This window comes from Hippoglossus stenolepis, chromosome 14 (assembly GCF_022539355.2).
Source record: "Hippoglossus stenolepis isolate QCI-W04-F060 chromosome 14, HSTE1.2, whole genome shotgun sequence".
In the NCBI taxonomy this organism is placed as follows: Eukaryota; Metazoa; Chordata; class Actinopteri; order Pleuronectiformes; family Pleuronectidae; genus Hippoglossus; species Hippoglossus stenolepis.
In genome coordinates, this window is record NC_061496.1 from 22307173 (window position 1) to 22323910 (window position 16738).

General features: G+C 41.8%; 2 protein-coding genes across 2 annotated transcripts; one reads left to right on the top strand and one right to left on the bottom strand.

Moving 5' to 3' along the window:
- Positions 1–2599: 2599 nt before the first annotated feature.
- On the bottom strand, positions 2600–3673 carry LOC118121290 (proteasome subunit beta type-11-like). Its single transcript, XM_047342997.1, has one exon. It carries the CDS (start codon positions 3671–3673, stop codon positions 2600–2602), a length of 1074 nt encoding a protein of 357 aa, XP_047198953.1.
- A 484-nt stretch (positions 3674–4157) lies between these two features.
- Positions 4158–16250, top strand: LOC118121572 (protein sel-1 homolog 3). The gene is made up of 24 exons (XM_035177560.2): positions 4158–4579; positions 5480–6005; positions 6120–6246; positions 6659–6780; positions 6960–7075; positions 7376–7425; positions 7601–7724; positions 7823–7958; positions 8121–8261; positions 8342–8547; positions 8656–8835; positions 10806–10928; positions 11096–11236; positions 11384–11446; positions 11528–11704; positions 11792–11919; positions 12275–12358; positions 12468–12549; positions 12782–12857; positions 12947–13065; positions 13250–13371; positions 14813–14927; positions 15164–15227; positions 15398–16250. The coding sequence occupies exons 1-24, from the start codon at positions 4523–4525 to the stop codon at positions 15643–15645; spliced, it is 3327 nt and encodes a 1108-aa protein (XP_035033451.2). The 5' UTR covers positions 4158–4522; the 3' UTR covers positions 15646–16250.
- Positions 16251–16738: the final 488 nt, after the last annotated feature.

A 16738-nucleotide genomic window follows, 5' to 3' on the forward strand; every position in this document is an offset into this window, starting at 1 on the left:
AAGTTGGGTAAACAGCCAAACAGCACAGAAGCAACTGACAGCAGTGGCCGGCAACTGGCAGCTGTTTAGCAATTTGCATAAAATTTGAATGCGCAGCTCTCATTTTTTTGCCTAAGTGCTGCATGGGGGGAAATACAGAGGATTTATTTTGAAAATGTGTGACCTTTGGTCTGAAGATTGTGTTTATTGGTTAACCTTCAGTTTCATTTTATTCAAAACACTAACTGTAAAATCTTCATTGCAGATGAACCAGGTAGGATGAACACAAAGTTTTCTAACATCACTCTGCACCATAGACTATTTATATAAAGCTCTGCACACAACGTCCAGTACACAAACAATAAAAAGTGACAGTATATTGTAGAACTGATTGAGGAGGACTCACTAATGACAAATGATCATTTTGAAGTAGCTCCGGAGCATCAACACAGGACAAGAGAACAGAACATTCCAAAAAGGGAGTTCCAGGCACTGCACTAGTTTAAGACAAACAGAGAAAAAACAGATGTATTGATGTCTCTTAGAAACCAGCGTGTGTGACATTTCACTTCTTGGTCCAATCCGGTGGAGTTTGTTCTGCTCTCAGCTGGAGTTTCCATGTGAGGAGTGGAAATTGGACAAAAAGCCAAGGAACCCCTACTGCTCGCTCACATCTTAAGTCAAAGTTTGTCTTGGAGGCTCAAAACTTTGATTCAATACTTCTCTCAGAACTTGTTCTGTTACTTACAAGTCTGGCTCTGCGAGCTTTAAAATGTGGACCACCAAACCGGTTTCCACGTTTTGTTTTGTTTTTGCTCGCTCATTAATTCAGTCATTAATGAACTTCCGTAGATGGGAATTATGGATGAGGTTGGGGAGGAAGGGAGGCTTTCCTCTCTCACAGCTGCAGTCAATCACACACTAGTTTAGGTTTGAGGAGACACTCAGCTCTCTGATGTCGTGCATCGTCATGCAACCCTGCCTGTAATTCATCTTACAGATGTGGATATCTTACAGATAATAATACATTTATGTATGTTCAATGCACACTGCACTCACACATTAGCCTAAAACACTCTTATAATATTAGTAAAATAAGTTAACATAAGCACCATTTTCAAATGCTATAAAACCACACCCATAGGCTGAATTACACTGCCTGTGTTTTACCAGTGACGTTTCTACAGGGTAGGCAAAGCAGGCAATTGCCTGGGGCCCTGAGATGAGAAGTGGCCGGACTACATTAGTCCACAGCAACAAAAAATTTCAGAGAACCCAATTGTATTCTGATCGACTATGTAGGATTGTAGAAGATATGTAGGAGAACTACCTACAAGAAACACCCTAACAACATCCCATGCCAATGACATTATTCCAAAAGCTTTGTAATTTTAGAGGGTTGGTTACAGACTAGAACATCTACATGTGTTTGCATGATGTGTTTGGGATGGTGGTGGAGGTTCGCCCTCAAATTTGACTGAACTACTTTACTATTATTTGAGGTTGGAATGATGTGGTTTGATCACGGTTGGGCACTGAAATGTGGTGCCAAGCAGGCACCAGTTTCTGCACGACCGAATCACAATTCAGATTATGGGGCCTCATTTCGTCGGTATTGTTAAAAAAACGAAACGATACCCAACCTTAGGTTTGTTTGGGTTTTGGTTTGGTTTGATGTGGATCCCCCGAGGTCCCTTTCGCATTGTCCCTTAAAACACCACACTTTGCTTTCTGCATCCAGGATTCAGGACTGATCAGCATAGAGGGCGAACAGCTCTATACCTTTTGCACTAATATCCTTTTGGACTGTCATAGTCACTTGAATGATTAGTAGTATGCTTAATTTACTACCACACTGCTCATACAGAAATGAACAAGCAAGATCAGCAGACTTTCACGTGTTGATTAATTTACTGACGTGTCGAAGAAACTTCAGAAGTATTCTGACAGCAGACACAAATCACCATTTAACTCCTTACTGGTTATTGCCACAGCTAAATATGTTCCCTGTAGCAATACATTACGAGCATCCTCCCCCAGATATGTAGAGTTTTTGGACGACTCTAGTCCCTTTTTTCTGTGTCTCTTTTTGAACGACAAAAACAAGCACGGGTAAGTGATTCTCTTACATCCTTGGAATGATTCATAATGTGTGCCAGCAGTATGCTGTTAGACATTTACATTTACTCATTTTATAGAGGCAATTATCTAAAGCTATATTATAGATATTGAAAGAGGCACAACATCTCTTCAGTAAGACAAAGGCTAGGAGATCAGGTGCACCCTAGTGTCAGTTACAGTGTACAGGTATGTGAGAGGTGTTAGGAGATGAGGCGCTCTCACAAAAGACGAGGTTCTTGACAGAGGACAGAGAGGGACGCCCCTGCTCTGTTATTATTTTTTAGCTCGTTGCACCATCAGGGAATCACAAACTGTTAGAATAGCCTACATTTTATTATCAGCACAGAGAAAACATCAGCTGTTTATTAGAGGGAACAATATGCATGCCCAAACAATTTGAAAAATATGCAACTGCCTGTCCTGTTCACTAATTTAGTATCTGCTGCAGAGCTGCCGTCACGTCTCTCCAAAACACTCCTACACGTTCGCCTTTCTTTTCTCATGCCATTTTTGTTTGTTTCATGTTTTCCTCAGACAAAGTCACGATCTGTCTCAGCCCTCGCTCTCGTCTTTCCTTTTCTCTGTAATATTCCTCTTTCAAATCCTCTCTGCTCCTGCGACTCCATCCTTTTGAGGAGATGTGATAGATATCGACATGGTTTCCTGAGTATGCATCCCTGTGTGTGGCTCTGTACACAGCCTCTCTGGCGATTGACGTGGCCTCATCCAGTGTCAATTCCCATTTAACTCCTTGATCCAGAACTGAGTAGGCGTAAGGGGATCCCGAGCCCACAGAGAAGAGATTTCCCTGCAGGCGAGTGCCGTCACTGCACACATAAAACATACGGGGTCCAGAGCCATTCATTTTCTTTTTAGCTAAGTGCTGTTGACCACCAACAGATGAAAAAGAGCTCTGAGTCTTTATAAGACTGGCGTCTACCGATTTTTCTATTTTCTTTGTTGTTTCTGTGCAACCACCAGGATCAGTCTTTGTGCCTCCAGTGTCATCATGGTGTCCATGTACCTCTCCTCCATCCCACCCACACATAATGGCAGCAACACACAGCTCAGTTCCCTTAAATGGGTGAAGCATGTGTGACAGCAGTTTGGCAGCTCCGCTCGTGGACAACCGTCGGCCGTGGCGGAGTTGGTAAAGCCGCAGTTCTCGAGACAGAATCCGTTTCCAAAGGGCGCAGTCGGCCGAAGTTCCCGAGGTGGTGCTCACCATGTGGCTGTGAATGGGCAGGATCTTCTGGGAGGCTGGGCCCTCCACGTACCCAGCGCAACTGGAGCGAGTGTCTGCTGCAGCCAACACGCCGCCCTGAAAAATGAAAGCTAGGGTGGTGGTTCCATGAGAAATAGGAAAAGGCAAAGGAACAGGCTGAGCGGATGAAAGAAGATGATTTACTGGCAGGGAGAGGGATGGCAGGATGCAGTCCTGAGATAAGGGGGTGCTGGAGCTCTGGATGGTGCTGATTTGCCCAAACTGTATTGGACTTTTATCTAGGTACTCTGCAACTGGTATGTAAAAATTAAACAGACTTGTGCTATTGCTGAAGGGCAAACCTCTCATATAGTTGAATCCAGTCTTCTTTCCAAAAGGCAGCGAAGAACATTGAGCGGTTCCTCTATCCAGAAAGCTGTCCTGGAAATCACATATATCCTGTAAAGCCATTGAAAATAATGACTTTATTCCCCCGAAAAAAGTCTTTGGAATCAAGTTAAATCTGAAATATTCATATTAGCTGTCTGACAAAGGTTTTTAATAACATCTGGAGTTGAAGCTAATGTCTGTTTTGGCAGCAGTCACCCTTTATATAGACAACAAGACCGCTCTCACCTATATATGGTCATCTGAAACAGCCCATCAGCAACAGTTACCAATGCCTCATTCAGCAGACTTTGAAGCGTAAACTGTCAGTAGCCCACGGGTAATTAATTTTTGGCTGTTATATCAGGTTGTTTTTCAGATCAGATTTCTTCAAAGTCTTGCGTGGGCGTAGGCAAAAAAAAAGGACGTGGGGTGATGGCAAAGCCTTGGGTCGAGCACATCAAATTAAGTTAGACTCTGAGCTTTGATGCATCACTCCCCAAAGTTCCCTAATAGAAAATGAAATCAGATAAATCAAACAGCATTTTTGTCAAACAGCAGAGGTACGTTTGCTCCAGCCTTTTATGTGCTGTGATGTAGGTAGCCCTTTAAATGCAACTCATGCACGCAGATGAACCTGCAACACCAGAATATCCTGTAATCCTACATCATACAGGGTGTATGCCGCGTGCTCTGCCAGTCTGTAAACTAGGTGACGAGTGTCGAGCACTGACAGAACCAAGTTTATTTCACACAGAACTTTTTTTGTATTAATCAAATTAACTCAGGGATTCCATATTTATTCTCATATTTTCAGCCAAAAGACTCAAAATGAATGTGTTGCATGCCTTCATGTTTGGATATATCTTCACTGCTGCTATTACAATGGTAAGAGACTTATTACATTACATATTATACTTTACTATATCACTTGTTGATTATGACTCTTGGTCATTTATATGTATATGAGGTTATGTCTCCTTGTAAGCAAATACATTTATATTTTTGTAACAAAAATAATATATATATATATATATGTGACAATATGAAAACAATGCAATGTAAAGGATGTGAAAATGTTTGTTCATAGTGATGAACATACAGAGAATTAACATATAAATTAACAGCTCCCCTCAGCTTCACTGAGCTCTAAAGCAAGTTTCAGATCATAAAGCTGCCCGGACGTTGGCAGCCTTATTGTTTTGATTCACACCTCTAGCTCTCATAGTGGCATTTAGTCCAACAACAGGCAGCTATTTGCATATAACTCTATAAACACTCTGTACTCTGAGTAAAATCAGTTGACAAACATATAGTGGAGCAAAAGATCAAGGTATTTTAATTAAACAGAGCTGAAAGACAGTAAAACCTGGATTCAAATTTGTAATGATGTCAGAAACATGATTCAAAATAAATGCCCTCTCATAATGGCCGCTGTTTGCTAAAATGTTATTTGCTCCATCCCATACAGTTCTTATACTTTTGGGATTCAAATGTTGGTTGGAGCCCAGTTTTCAACCACCTAATTGTAATGTGCTATATTATGGCAGCCTTTAGGAGGATGTGTGACAAATATACTTTAGTCCCGCCTCTGGAGGAACACCTACTATTTTTGGATCTTTGGGGATATCTTAATGAAATACTTCTTTAAGACCATTGAACACATGCTTGACCAAAAAGTTCATGCAAAGCGAGTGAGGGTCGTATTAAAAATACACTCTGTCAAACATATCCATGTTTCCTGTCTGACTGACCCAATTTTATTTATGTATCTTCTACTTCACCCAGGGAGAGTGTGTGTTACAAGCCATTTCATCGGAGAGCGGTGAGAGCCTGCCTGGCAATTTCATAGGGTTTAAGTCAGCCCCTGACAAAGTGGTAGATGGCTCAGTCGTCCGTGTGCAGTATCAATGCCTCAGGCCATGTCAGCTGGCAGTGGAGGTGGTGGTCTCCACATTAAGGAAGACAGATTTAGTGGTCTTCAGAAGGAAATGGATCAGCGGCCGACTCGGAGTCTACAGGATCCACCAGGTGCAGCTCAGGCTGCCTCCATCCATTTTGTATCAGAACGACTTTTTCAACAGGAATGTTTTGGAGGTTGATAATGCGACTGTTCGTGCTTGGCTAGTTCATCTGAAGGATGGCAACGAACCCAGGAGACACCGTGACTCAATGTTAAGTATTAATAAAGTGCTGGAGATAACGCCACTCTCAGAGCGTCCAGCTAAGCCTCCCACAGAGTCTTTGTCATGGTTTGCTCGGCTGATGTGGCAAATGACCAGAGACAGGACCAGTCCGTGTCCACATGAGTCAGGTCAGAACCTTAATCACATGACTTTCTTGTTTTTTCCATGTCACATCTTTAATATTACATCTTTGAAAAGTAAAATACTTGTATTCAATCTTTTGCTGTTCTGCTGGTTCATAGACATCATTGAGGTGCTGAAGTTCCCCCTGGCAAGTACTGGAGAGATCTTTGGAATGGTCCGCAGGTTCCAGCCTTTCATGGACGACGCCCTGGAGAGAGGCCGTCTTCATGCGGTAACACAGCCCAGGTTGAACCTCAAGCTTCCCACACTGATTTAGTTTCTTCCAACTGAAGATTGTATGAATGCATGAAAAACTGGAAAATAGCAGACGATTTAGATGTTAAATGTTAGGATATACTCAGTCAGTGGTTTGTGTTATTATCAGCAGATTGACAGGCAGGGTCAGTGATTGTTTCCTTTCCGTGCTGGCAGCTGTTAGAACACACTCCACTTTTGGTTTGACTTCACTTTCACTGTCAAGTTAAATGACTTTATAAGCATCATGACGCCTCTTCACCAGAGCATATAAGCTTTTTATTTACGGTCCACGGCAAAGAGCAAGGTCAGTCATTTTTGGACAGCGCAGCATTTTAGATTCAACCTTTTCACTTCAGCGACCAAAGAAAGGATTTGTCATATTTTCCCGCTTGGTTTTCAGCGTCACCATATCTGTGTGGATCTACCTACTGAGACGGTGTCACAAGAGCCTCTGTGGGATCATCCATCATCTCGATAGGAGAAATGAATACGACTCTGTTCTGATGCTGCTTACAGACACAGGTGGGTCACGGCAGCTTGTGTGTACACCTGATACCAGTCCAGGGGATTAGACGCAGGTATCACGGGATGATTGTAAGCGATGATGTGTGTTTTGTGAGGCTGCGGAACAGACTGTGTTATGTATTATTAAAAAGCTCTGGATCTCATGTGGTGAAATGACTGTCATGTCTCCTGTGTAGGGGACATCATAATTCAGGCCCGTTTGACAACAGGAGAACAAGAAGCTTTCAAAGTCTTTGTAACGTTGCCCCTGCGGAAATGGATTAGATTAGACTGCTCCATACAGGACTCAAAGGTACGGGACCTCATTGTGTGCCCCGGGGTGGTGGGTTAAAGCACAGAAATTAAAATGGCTCGGGGCAACATGTTATAGTCACCCATTCTCTTCTGAGACTCATTTGGTGCCAAGGCTTTGCAGTGTTTGATTCCTTTTTGGAACAGCTGTAAGATCCTGAAAGATGGTTCCTTTCCAGCTGGGAAACTCCAGGCGTTTTCAGTGTCTGCTGCAAATTTGAAGTCTTTCACAGCTGAGTAGGTTTTTTTTTCTTCTTCGCACATTGCTGAGAACTCATGCTTTATTATGTCTGGCTTCCAGGTGCAGCTGTATGTAACGTGGGATGATGAAACCCAAATACATGTTTATGAGTAAGAAGTTTTATGGATTCCTATTTAAATTCTTGATGTCCTTTTTTCCGTGAAATAAGCAAAACACAACCTTGCAAAGCAGCCATTAGGTCTGTTGCTGCAATAGAACAGGGATGACTAACACCTGCACAGTGATCATGACAGTTTGGTTTGAGCGGTTTTAACTATCTTACAGTTTTCCTGACAGTATCTATTTTGATGACACTGATGGATACTTTGCGATTGGAGGAAGCAAATTCCTGCCAGGCATCAACGGATATTTTGGGCCGATCAAATACTACCGTTTTGGAACTGAAGAGGTAAAGTGCCCGCTCTCTTATCACAAGTCAGGTATCATTGTTTTCTTGTTTTATTGATTGTAACCCCGGTGTGAAATGCAATGTTATTCATATCGCAGATACAAAACCAACTTCACCTCAAGACATTGCAGGAGCTGGATAAGACTCATCGCGAGTGTCAGGGAATCAAAGCATTCACAAAAGCTTTTCTAAAAGAAGTAACAGAGAGTCACATCTTGTCAACAAACAGCAAAGGTGAAGTATTATTTTGACAAGTCCTTTAAATCACTGTAACAACTGTTCTACAGAGAGCGACCTTTCACTGATCTAATATCAAGCATGTCAAAACCACTACTGCGCACCTATTGCATATGGGAAGACCAGTGTTGACAGATTTCTCTCTGGTTTTTATTTCAGCTGTCTGCACCCCTCACTTCATAAGACTCTGGGGTCAGTCTGGTGAAAAAACCTGCTCACAAACATGGACCTGGGAAACACCACTTAAATATAGCTCGCTTTTCCATCTCTTGCAAACAAAAGAGGAGCAAGTCAGAACAGGTGTTTTGAATTGGCTGCACTCTGTATCATCATATATAAAGGATGTATGATAAAACTCACCCAACTGTTATTTTCTGTAGGATCTTTGGACATGAAGGGCCTCAGGACGACTTTGTTTAAAGAGGCCGTCGCTGCAATGTTCACTGCGGATCAGACGCAGATCACAATCACATCTGAACACATGTCTTTGCTGCAAGCGTCCTCCTGCTTTGGAAATCACGAAGCGTCACTCTTGTTGGCCTCCATCCACCTCTCTGGCCTCGGACATTCAGTTGATCAAAACCAGGTAGTGAGAGCTTTCCATGTACTTTCATTGCCCATTTACAGCTAATGTCTCTGAATAAACATTGCTTCTGTCATGATGGCTGATGATATTGACTCCTGTGTGTTTCAGGGTCATGTCTATAGTTTGATTGGTGCATCAGGTGATGGCCGCTTCGCCCTGATGCATGCAGGGTACAAACACACACAAGGCATTGATGGCTTTCCAAAAGACTTGGACATGGCTTGTAGCTATTACTCCAATGCTGGTGCACAGAGCTATTCTGACACGGCATACATGCATGAAGATAAGGTGTGTTTAAATGACTGGAATCATTGAAGGATGTATTATTTTTAGCCATGCTAGTGGCATTGTCCTACCTAAAATGACAGAGACCATTTTGATAAAAAAATTATTTGATGTGTATTTTGACTGTTTAGTTTAGTCCATGTCCCATTCACGAACAGAGAGGAGGCGGGATTAATGACCTATACTGCAGCCAGCCACCAGGTGGTGATTGAGACACTCTGACTTCACTAGTCACCAGAACCAAGCCAGCTGTTTCCCTTTTTCTTGTCTTTACAATTAGTTAAGCTCAGCGGCTGCTGGCTGCAGTTTCAAATTGAACGTGCAGAAACTTCATAGTTGAGCTAATGTTTGTGGTATGTACAGTATAAGAAGGCAAACAAATGCATTCATACAATAATGCAAATACACATCGAGTACACGTGTGCAAGAATATAACAACAGTGATACATAAATGGTCTGGCTCCAAAATAAGATTTGATAGTGTCTTTGTTAATCCAGCCGGTTGGATCAGAGTTGTACTGGGAGAACAAGTTGGTCTTAAATCTTAATTGTAAATGTGAATGAGGTAGCCGTTCTGATGAAAAGATGAGAAAGGTCTAAGACTTCATGTTTATTCTTGGAATATTTATATTAGCTTCATCTAAAGAATAGAGGGTTGTGAGATTGACAGAAAGACTTTGAACCAGCAGTGCATAGAGAAGTCAGCTATGGCCAAGTTTATCAGTTGAACTTCTAGCTGTGACATTTGGATCGACCTGGCAACTCTGTGAGGACCAGGGCAGATGACAGTACAACAATGTATCTCCGATCTCAAGTGAAGCCCTGAAAAATCCATTTGATCAGCTTCTCACTATAAGCATTAGGATCCTACATGACCAACTAAGTGTTCTGTCAAAGTCTCTTCTGTTGATCTTAGCTCTTCAGACTGGTTTGCACTGGGTGAGACTCAGTTGGAACAATGCCCTCATACAAACAGGATTTGACTACATTTGAATGGTGTTATTTATGTCACAAGCGTTGTCAGTCATGTGTTATTATACCACACCCTCACAGACAGTCCTGATGAATCAGTTTAGTTGAGTCATAAACTGTAAATAGATTACACCTAACTCAAGCTAATGGTAACAGGAGCAATAACACTAATAGCGATGTTTTAGAAAAAAATTGAATGGCCTTCAGTAGAGCACATAACTGCGCTAAGGCCCCACAGCCCCCTTAAATACAATCAAGCTGTATAGATATCAGTTCCCTAAATATGAACAACAATCCCCTTAAATCATCCCAGAACATCCACTACCAGTTTCTGCCTCATGCAACCCAAGCAGATATGTTGGCAAACAAACAGAAAAAAAAGACTATACTATATATATATATATATTTACTATATTTTTTACCTTAAGGATGCAGATACTGCTACAGAAAGAGCTTCAAACACTGCAACCATGAATAATTTATCAACTGAGAATTCTTCAAATCTGATCTAAACTCAAAATTAAAGAAGAGAGACAGAATATGTAACTGATCAAAGACATCAAATTTCTTTTTTTTTCACTTGTGACCATGTTAGCAAAGGTGCTCAAGCTATTGGGACTATCAGCCTCACCCAATGCTGGAAAATTACAATAAAGACAAACAAGCACAAAGTCTGATGCATGTATTCCACAATAACAACACCAGTTTAGACATTCTATTAACCACTAAAAATATTTTTGATTACTTAATATATCCAGTCCAATTAAACAAGGTGATGCACTTTGACGAGGGTTTGCAGGTTGTGTGTGTTCATGGCCTGGTAGCCAGACCTATGTATATTTACTTCCTATCCAACAGCATTGTGAGGCTAGACAGTGGGACCCATTGACTATAGTCTTTGAAAAACATCTACAGATTTGTTTTCATGAGAGCTAATGATGTTGTCATTTTACAGCAGGGGGGCTTTACAGGGTTAATGAGTCTGTTTGTTTCTTCTAAAGCAATACATCCCTGAACACATCTATCTCAGCATCAAAGAGGATTTAAACAGCCTGACACATGAGACGAGTGACGACTATCAGTTTCTGAAATTCGAGGCAGAGAGGGGAGACGCAGAATGTCAGGTATGTGTTACATTTTTTGGGGGCTTTTGTAAAGATGAACCGTTCAAATAGGGGCCGTCTTAAGAAGATGCATAAAACCCTCATAAAGAGTTAAATCTGACTTTTATTTCTCCCCTGTGATCAGTCACGGAGGCAGTTTTAGGACTAACAAAAACTACTATCTTTAGAGACACCTGGGAACAATGCTATACTGGGGACAGAACGGAGTCTCAAAAGACGTAGTGAGAGCAGCGAAGTGGTTGCACAGAAGTGCTATGCAAATGAAGAATCCCTTGGCGATGTACGACTACTCCATCCTACTGATGAAGGTGCTATAACATTATAAAGACTCAACCTGTTTTATGATGGAACACTGGGTATTTTATGCTTGTTTTTTATTGTGTGTATATGTGTGTGTGTGGGTGTGTGTGTGCTTTGACAGTTATTGATTCACTGATTGATGTTGATTCCCTCAGGGCCAGGGAGTGAAAAAAAACCACACCCTAGCTTTTCAGCTGCTGAAGAAAGCTGCAGCGATGGTACGTGTGTGTAGTAATCAATCCGTGTGTTTACATCACGAGCCTTCAATATGAATACTGCTGTCTGCTTCCTTACTTCAGGGCTCAACTGACGCCTTGAATGGTTTGGGCTGGTACCATGGGATCATACTGGGCGACCACGAAAGCGCAGTGAAATACTATGAGCAAGCTGCGCTAAATGGGAGTGTTGATGGAATGTTCAACCTGGGAATTTATCATCTCAGTGGGAAAAACCCACGCAGGCCATGGAGGAATGAGGTTCGAGTCTGCCACTGTGTCAGAATGTTGTTTCAAGGCTGATATAGTATGATTGATGAGCTGATATATTTTCCGTATGATTCACAGACAGCTGCTTTCCAGTACTTTGTGAACGCGTCTCGCTTTGGTCATGTTGCTGCATCGGTGGAGGCAGCTTGGTATCTTTCGACAGGAAGCCTGGGAGGGGTGTCTCAGGATGCAGAGAGGGCTGTGATGTAAGAGGCTTTCATTAGCTTGGTGTAGAAAGCTTTGTTATGGGCTGTTTCACTGTAGCCTGCAGCTCAATGGCATCTCATTTCAATGGCAGTGGCTAATTCAAGGTCAGAACCCAGTATTTGCATATCTAAAAATACAAGCCACTGTCACTGCATTATTGTCTTGCACAGAGGAATATGTACCAATGTTCCTCTGGTATCTTATGAATTTAAAGAGGCTCCTGTAGCAGCTGTAGGGCCTTTTTTTAGAATGACCTCAGGGAATCAGAGGCTATTTTTAGATCATATATTTTCCGTTTTTTGTGGCGTAAATTATATTCCATAATTCATCAGACATCCCTCACCCTCCCTGCAGAATGCTAAAACAGGTCTGTGAACGGAACGGACACCTTGGATTTATGATCAGAGAGGCTCTGCATGCCTACCTCCAGGGCTCCAGGTCGGGACATTAATTTCAATTACTTTTCACTTGTCTTCATTTAATCATGTTGCCTGGTCTTTACATTTGTCTCGGCTTCTTCAAACGAGTTTTATTGTGTTGCCAACAGGCAGGAAGCATTTGTGAAGTACGTCTTGGCAGCTGAAACAGGTCTGGGTTTGGCCCAGAGCAACGCTGCACACCTGTGTGAGGTATTAGCTGTTTCTCTGCCCGTAACCCTTTGGGTCCGCCTCCTCTTTCAACTGCATGTTGAGCACAATTCTGAAATCAATGTCATATAATCGGAGGTCTGAAGTACTTCTATTCCAGTCACATACCAATAGAAGAAAAACCAAGTCTGGAGGGACATTATTAGCGGTTGATAAAATAACCGTCATCATTGCTGTGCTCTCTCTCCCCCTGCAATCATTCTCCCAAACACAGGAACTGGATCTCAGTTATGATTGTCAGTGGAGATATCATAACTTCTCTATATTAAACCATGATTCCCATCCGTCTGGTGAGTTCGTCTCATTTCATTTGGCTTTAACCTCTCCTTCTCTCTGTCAATCTGTTCAATGAACAGCAAGTATTTATCTTCTTTTATAGCTCTGCTGAAAATGGGAGACTACTATTACTATTCCTCCGGCGCCCCAGAAGACTCATTATCCTTGGTTGGTCAGGCCCTATCGATGTACAGCAGAGCAGCTCTCGCGGGCAGCCCTCAGGTGACAGATTTACTGGGGCTGTAATCTCATCACCCTATGATAAACTTAATTAAAGTTCGACGGGCTCAGGCAAACGGCAATAAAAAACACAAACAGAATTATACAGTGTTATTATGTATCAGACCTTCTCAGTGAATTACTCATCAGCCTGCTGTTCTTGTTTTATTTTTTCATCGACTCACAGGGAATGTACAACTTGGGGATTTTGGCACAACAAGGGCACGTTCTTCCCCAGAGCGTCCGCAGCATGTTCAACGTGACACATTATGATGAGGACGACATTGTGGTGGAGAAGGTGTTAAGAAGGTACTTTTTTTTAAAAGAAAATTCCTAATAGGACACATATTTGGGTTATGAGCATGTGCAATAATCCAAGGCTGTTTATAGTTCCTAGAAGTGATGATAGTAGCATTTTAACAACAATATGTTGGTGTGATATTTGATAGTACCTGTCTGGGGAGTAGTGTAGGTGTAGTATTAGTGTTTTTCACAGGGGGATGGAGTTTTATGCTTCAGCAGTTGAACATTTCATGAAATACCTTCTATTTGACTGTTAGTTGATTAGTTTAGCTAGAAACAGTAAAAAGCCAACATGATGTTAAATTGTTTATTCTTTGTATAAATAAACAAGATGGGTTTTTTTACATTTAAAAAAAATCTTTTGGACAGAGCTATGCTAGCTGTTTTCCCATATTTCTAGTTTTTATGCTTAGCTGAGCTCACTGCCTGCTGGCTGTGTTTTGTCAGTTGGTGATGTGTAAGGGAATAAGGGGGCAAGCCAACCCCTTGAAACCAAGTTTACCGAAAAAACATCCCTGGTAATACCCTGACAATTTCGCCATCCACTCTCTGTCATCTCCCCGGCCCCTAGAAACAGAGGGCTGTGAGTGCAGGTAGAGAATCTGTGTGAGCAAGTGAGCATCATGTATTAGTGCTGCAAAGTAAACCATGGGATCACACTCATTGCCCACACACACACACACACACACACACACACACACACACACACACACACACACACACACACACACACACACACACACACACACACACACACACACACACACACACACACACACACACACACACACACACACCAGGGTGAAGACAATACCCTGCTGCGTGCAGGGTAATGGAGTATGAATGAGAACCTTTTAGTATTAACAAACAATTCTCGCTGTTTAAAATCGATTTATACACAGCAGTGGTCTAGAGTCATCTCATTACAACAACGTAATACGACAACTAACTTAAATTGAGTATCTAAGGCTCTGTTCTCTTTCTGTTTTGCCCACTGTACAATTCCCAGCAGAAAGTAAACTGGAAACAGGAGAGAACCCTGCCTTAATAAACACAACCCGCTGCACAGATGTTTTAGGTGTATCTGGTTACTTTAATACATAGTTAAATTGAATGGGTAGACAGAAAGATAAAATGCAATGCAGGAAAATGGAAACCTTTGGGAGGCATATACAAAATTTACAAATTGCAGAGGACTACTGTTTACTATGCAGACATGGAGTATGTAGGTAAACAATATTCACTCTTGGCAATAAAGTGCATATTTACTAAAATTTCACTTGGAAAAGCCAGTTCTAAAATTTGTTAAGTTTATTTTTTCTGAATACATCTATGCTGCACTTGCACTCATGGATATAATCCTTTCAGTGATGTTATGTCAGCAACAATATGAAGGGCTGACAACACTGTGATTGTATGTAACACAGTTTTTATTGCTTCTCCTAAGATGTGTGGAGAGTGAGCATGAAGACGCAGTAACACCCTGTTCTTTAGCTCTGCTCGGACTCCAGATGGGAAAAGCCTGGAGGAGAATGACTCAGAACGGTGCTCAGCTCCTCTTGGTAAGCACAAGGAAATCAACTTTTACTGTTTGTGGTAAAAGAGATGTTCAAAGCACAGTAAGCTGCACTCCTACAATATATATTATCCTCCTTTGATAATTTGATCCACCTTTTAATAATTGAAATGTGTATGTGTCTTACTCATCATGAATAAGACATTAAAGCCACTATAGACTGCTATTTTAAGAAAGAAAACGTTATAATTTATTTAAATCATTATTCTTATTTCTTTATAGGCATATGCATCTCTTCTTTCTGTCTGCGTCCTTCTTGTCTTTATACCACTTCAGAGCTGTCTCGGTAAGTGATGACCCATGTACAATTATTTACCACAAGATGGTGTCATTTTCCCACATATTGTTTTCCTGCCTCTTGCTCTGGCTTGCACAGCAAAAGAAAATCTATATAATCAGGGCTGACACAATAAGAGTCCTCACCTCTTCATCCTTTAAATCTGCAAATCAACACAGGACAAAGGGCTTCCGGTCGGCGTACAGTGGAACTGAGGGCGAGGACTTCACCAGTCAGCCAAGAAGGTGTCAACTTGAATAGGGAGCAAGATGGCATCATGGGAGGAACCTATAGAGTGGCAGGGAATCTATGGCTTACTGTGCTGAATGGCGAGCAGTGGCTCCGACAGACCAGCGATTTGGCCGTGACACTGTCGGGTGTGTGTCTGTGTGCTTTCTGGACCACATTCCTCTATCGTCTCCTATGACATACAATACCCAGCGCAGTGACCCAGTAGCCACAGTTAAAGCCCCAGACACAACAAATTGTAACAACATACATTAGCGGATGAGTTAGCGCAGCGGTCATGTGACACATTTGTGCTTTGGATGCATGTGAGTCATTTTAGGACGGGAAGGAGAGACGTGCTGGTCAGAATCTGTGTGCTACTCTTATCAGAGTTTTATAATGTTTTCCCAGTAACCATTTTTCCATTGCTTTGTTTGTGGGAAATAAATACTTATTGTGCATTTAAATTGTTTGATGCCGAATCTGAACTACAGCTTATATTACATTTCATTTAGCTGACGCTTTTATCCAAAGCGACTTACAATAAGTGCATTCAACCATGAGGGTACAAACCCAGAACAACAAGAATCAAGAAAGTGCTATTTCTTCAAGAAAGCCAAACCACAAAGTGCTATAAGTAAGTACCATATAAGTGCTACTAAATTGTTAGTTTAAACATTTATTCAAGGTATAGTCGGAAGAGGTGTGTTTTTAGTTTGTCTTGGGGATGTGGTGACAAGGAAGTAGAGTGAAGCGTCTGCTATGTAATGTTTAAGTCCAATAAAAAGATATTTCAATGTTGAATAATTCTTTGACGAATCATTCATTTCTCTTGTGAAACGAACGTTGTGATGGCTGAACATTTAAGGATCAGCCTCAGTGATGGATATGTTGGAAGAGTCCGTGTTTTAATGGGTCAGCTATTAAGGCTTGTCCCTATCGCTGATGATAAGCGTCTCACAGGAGACTGGACATGCACCGACAGCATGTGGGGCACTTTAACATTTTGTCCAAGGCCAGAGCAATGGAATTACAGCAGTTATTGATTTAGTCTGGCCGGGCAGGTGCTCCTGATCGATATGTAAGATAAGACACTATCAGTTTTCGCTATCGCTATGGGAGAAGAATTTGGATTGAAAGGAAGAGTTACCATAGCAATGGTCGACATCTCAAACACACCCTTGGAGTCCCTGTCGGGGTCTTAGTCAAAAAGTAATGCCCCTCCCTGGTGCTGTTGTTGCTGTGTTCATAAATATTACATAATGGGCCATATCCTTTGAGGGATTTTGTCT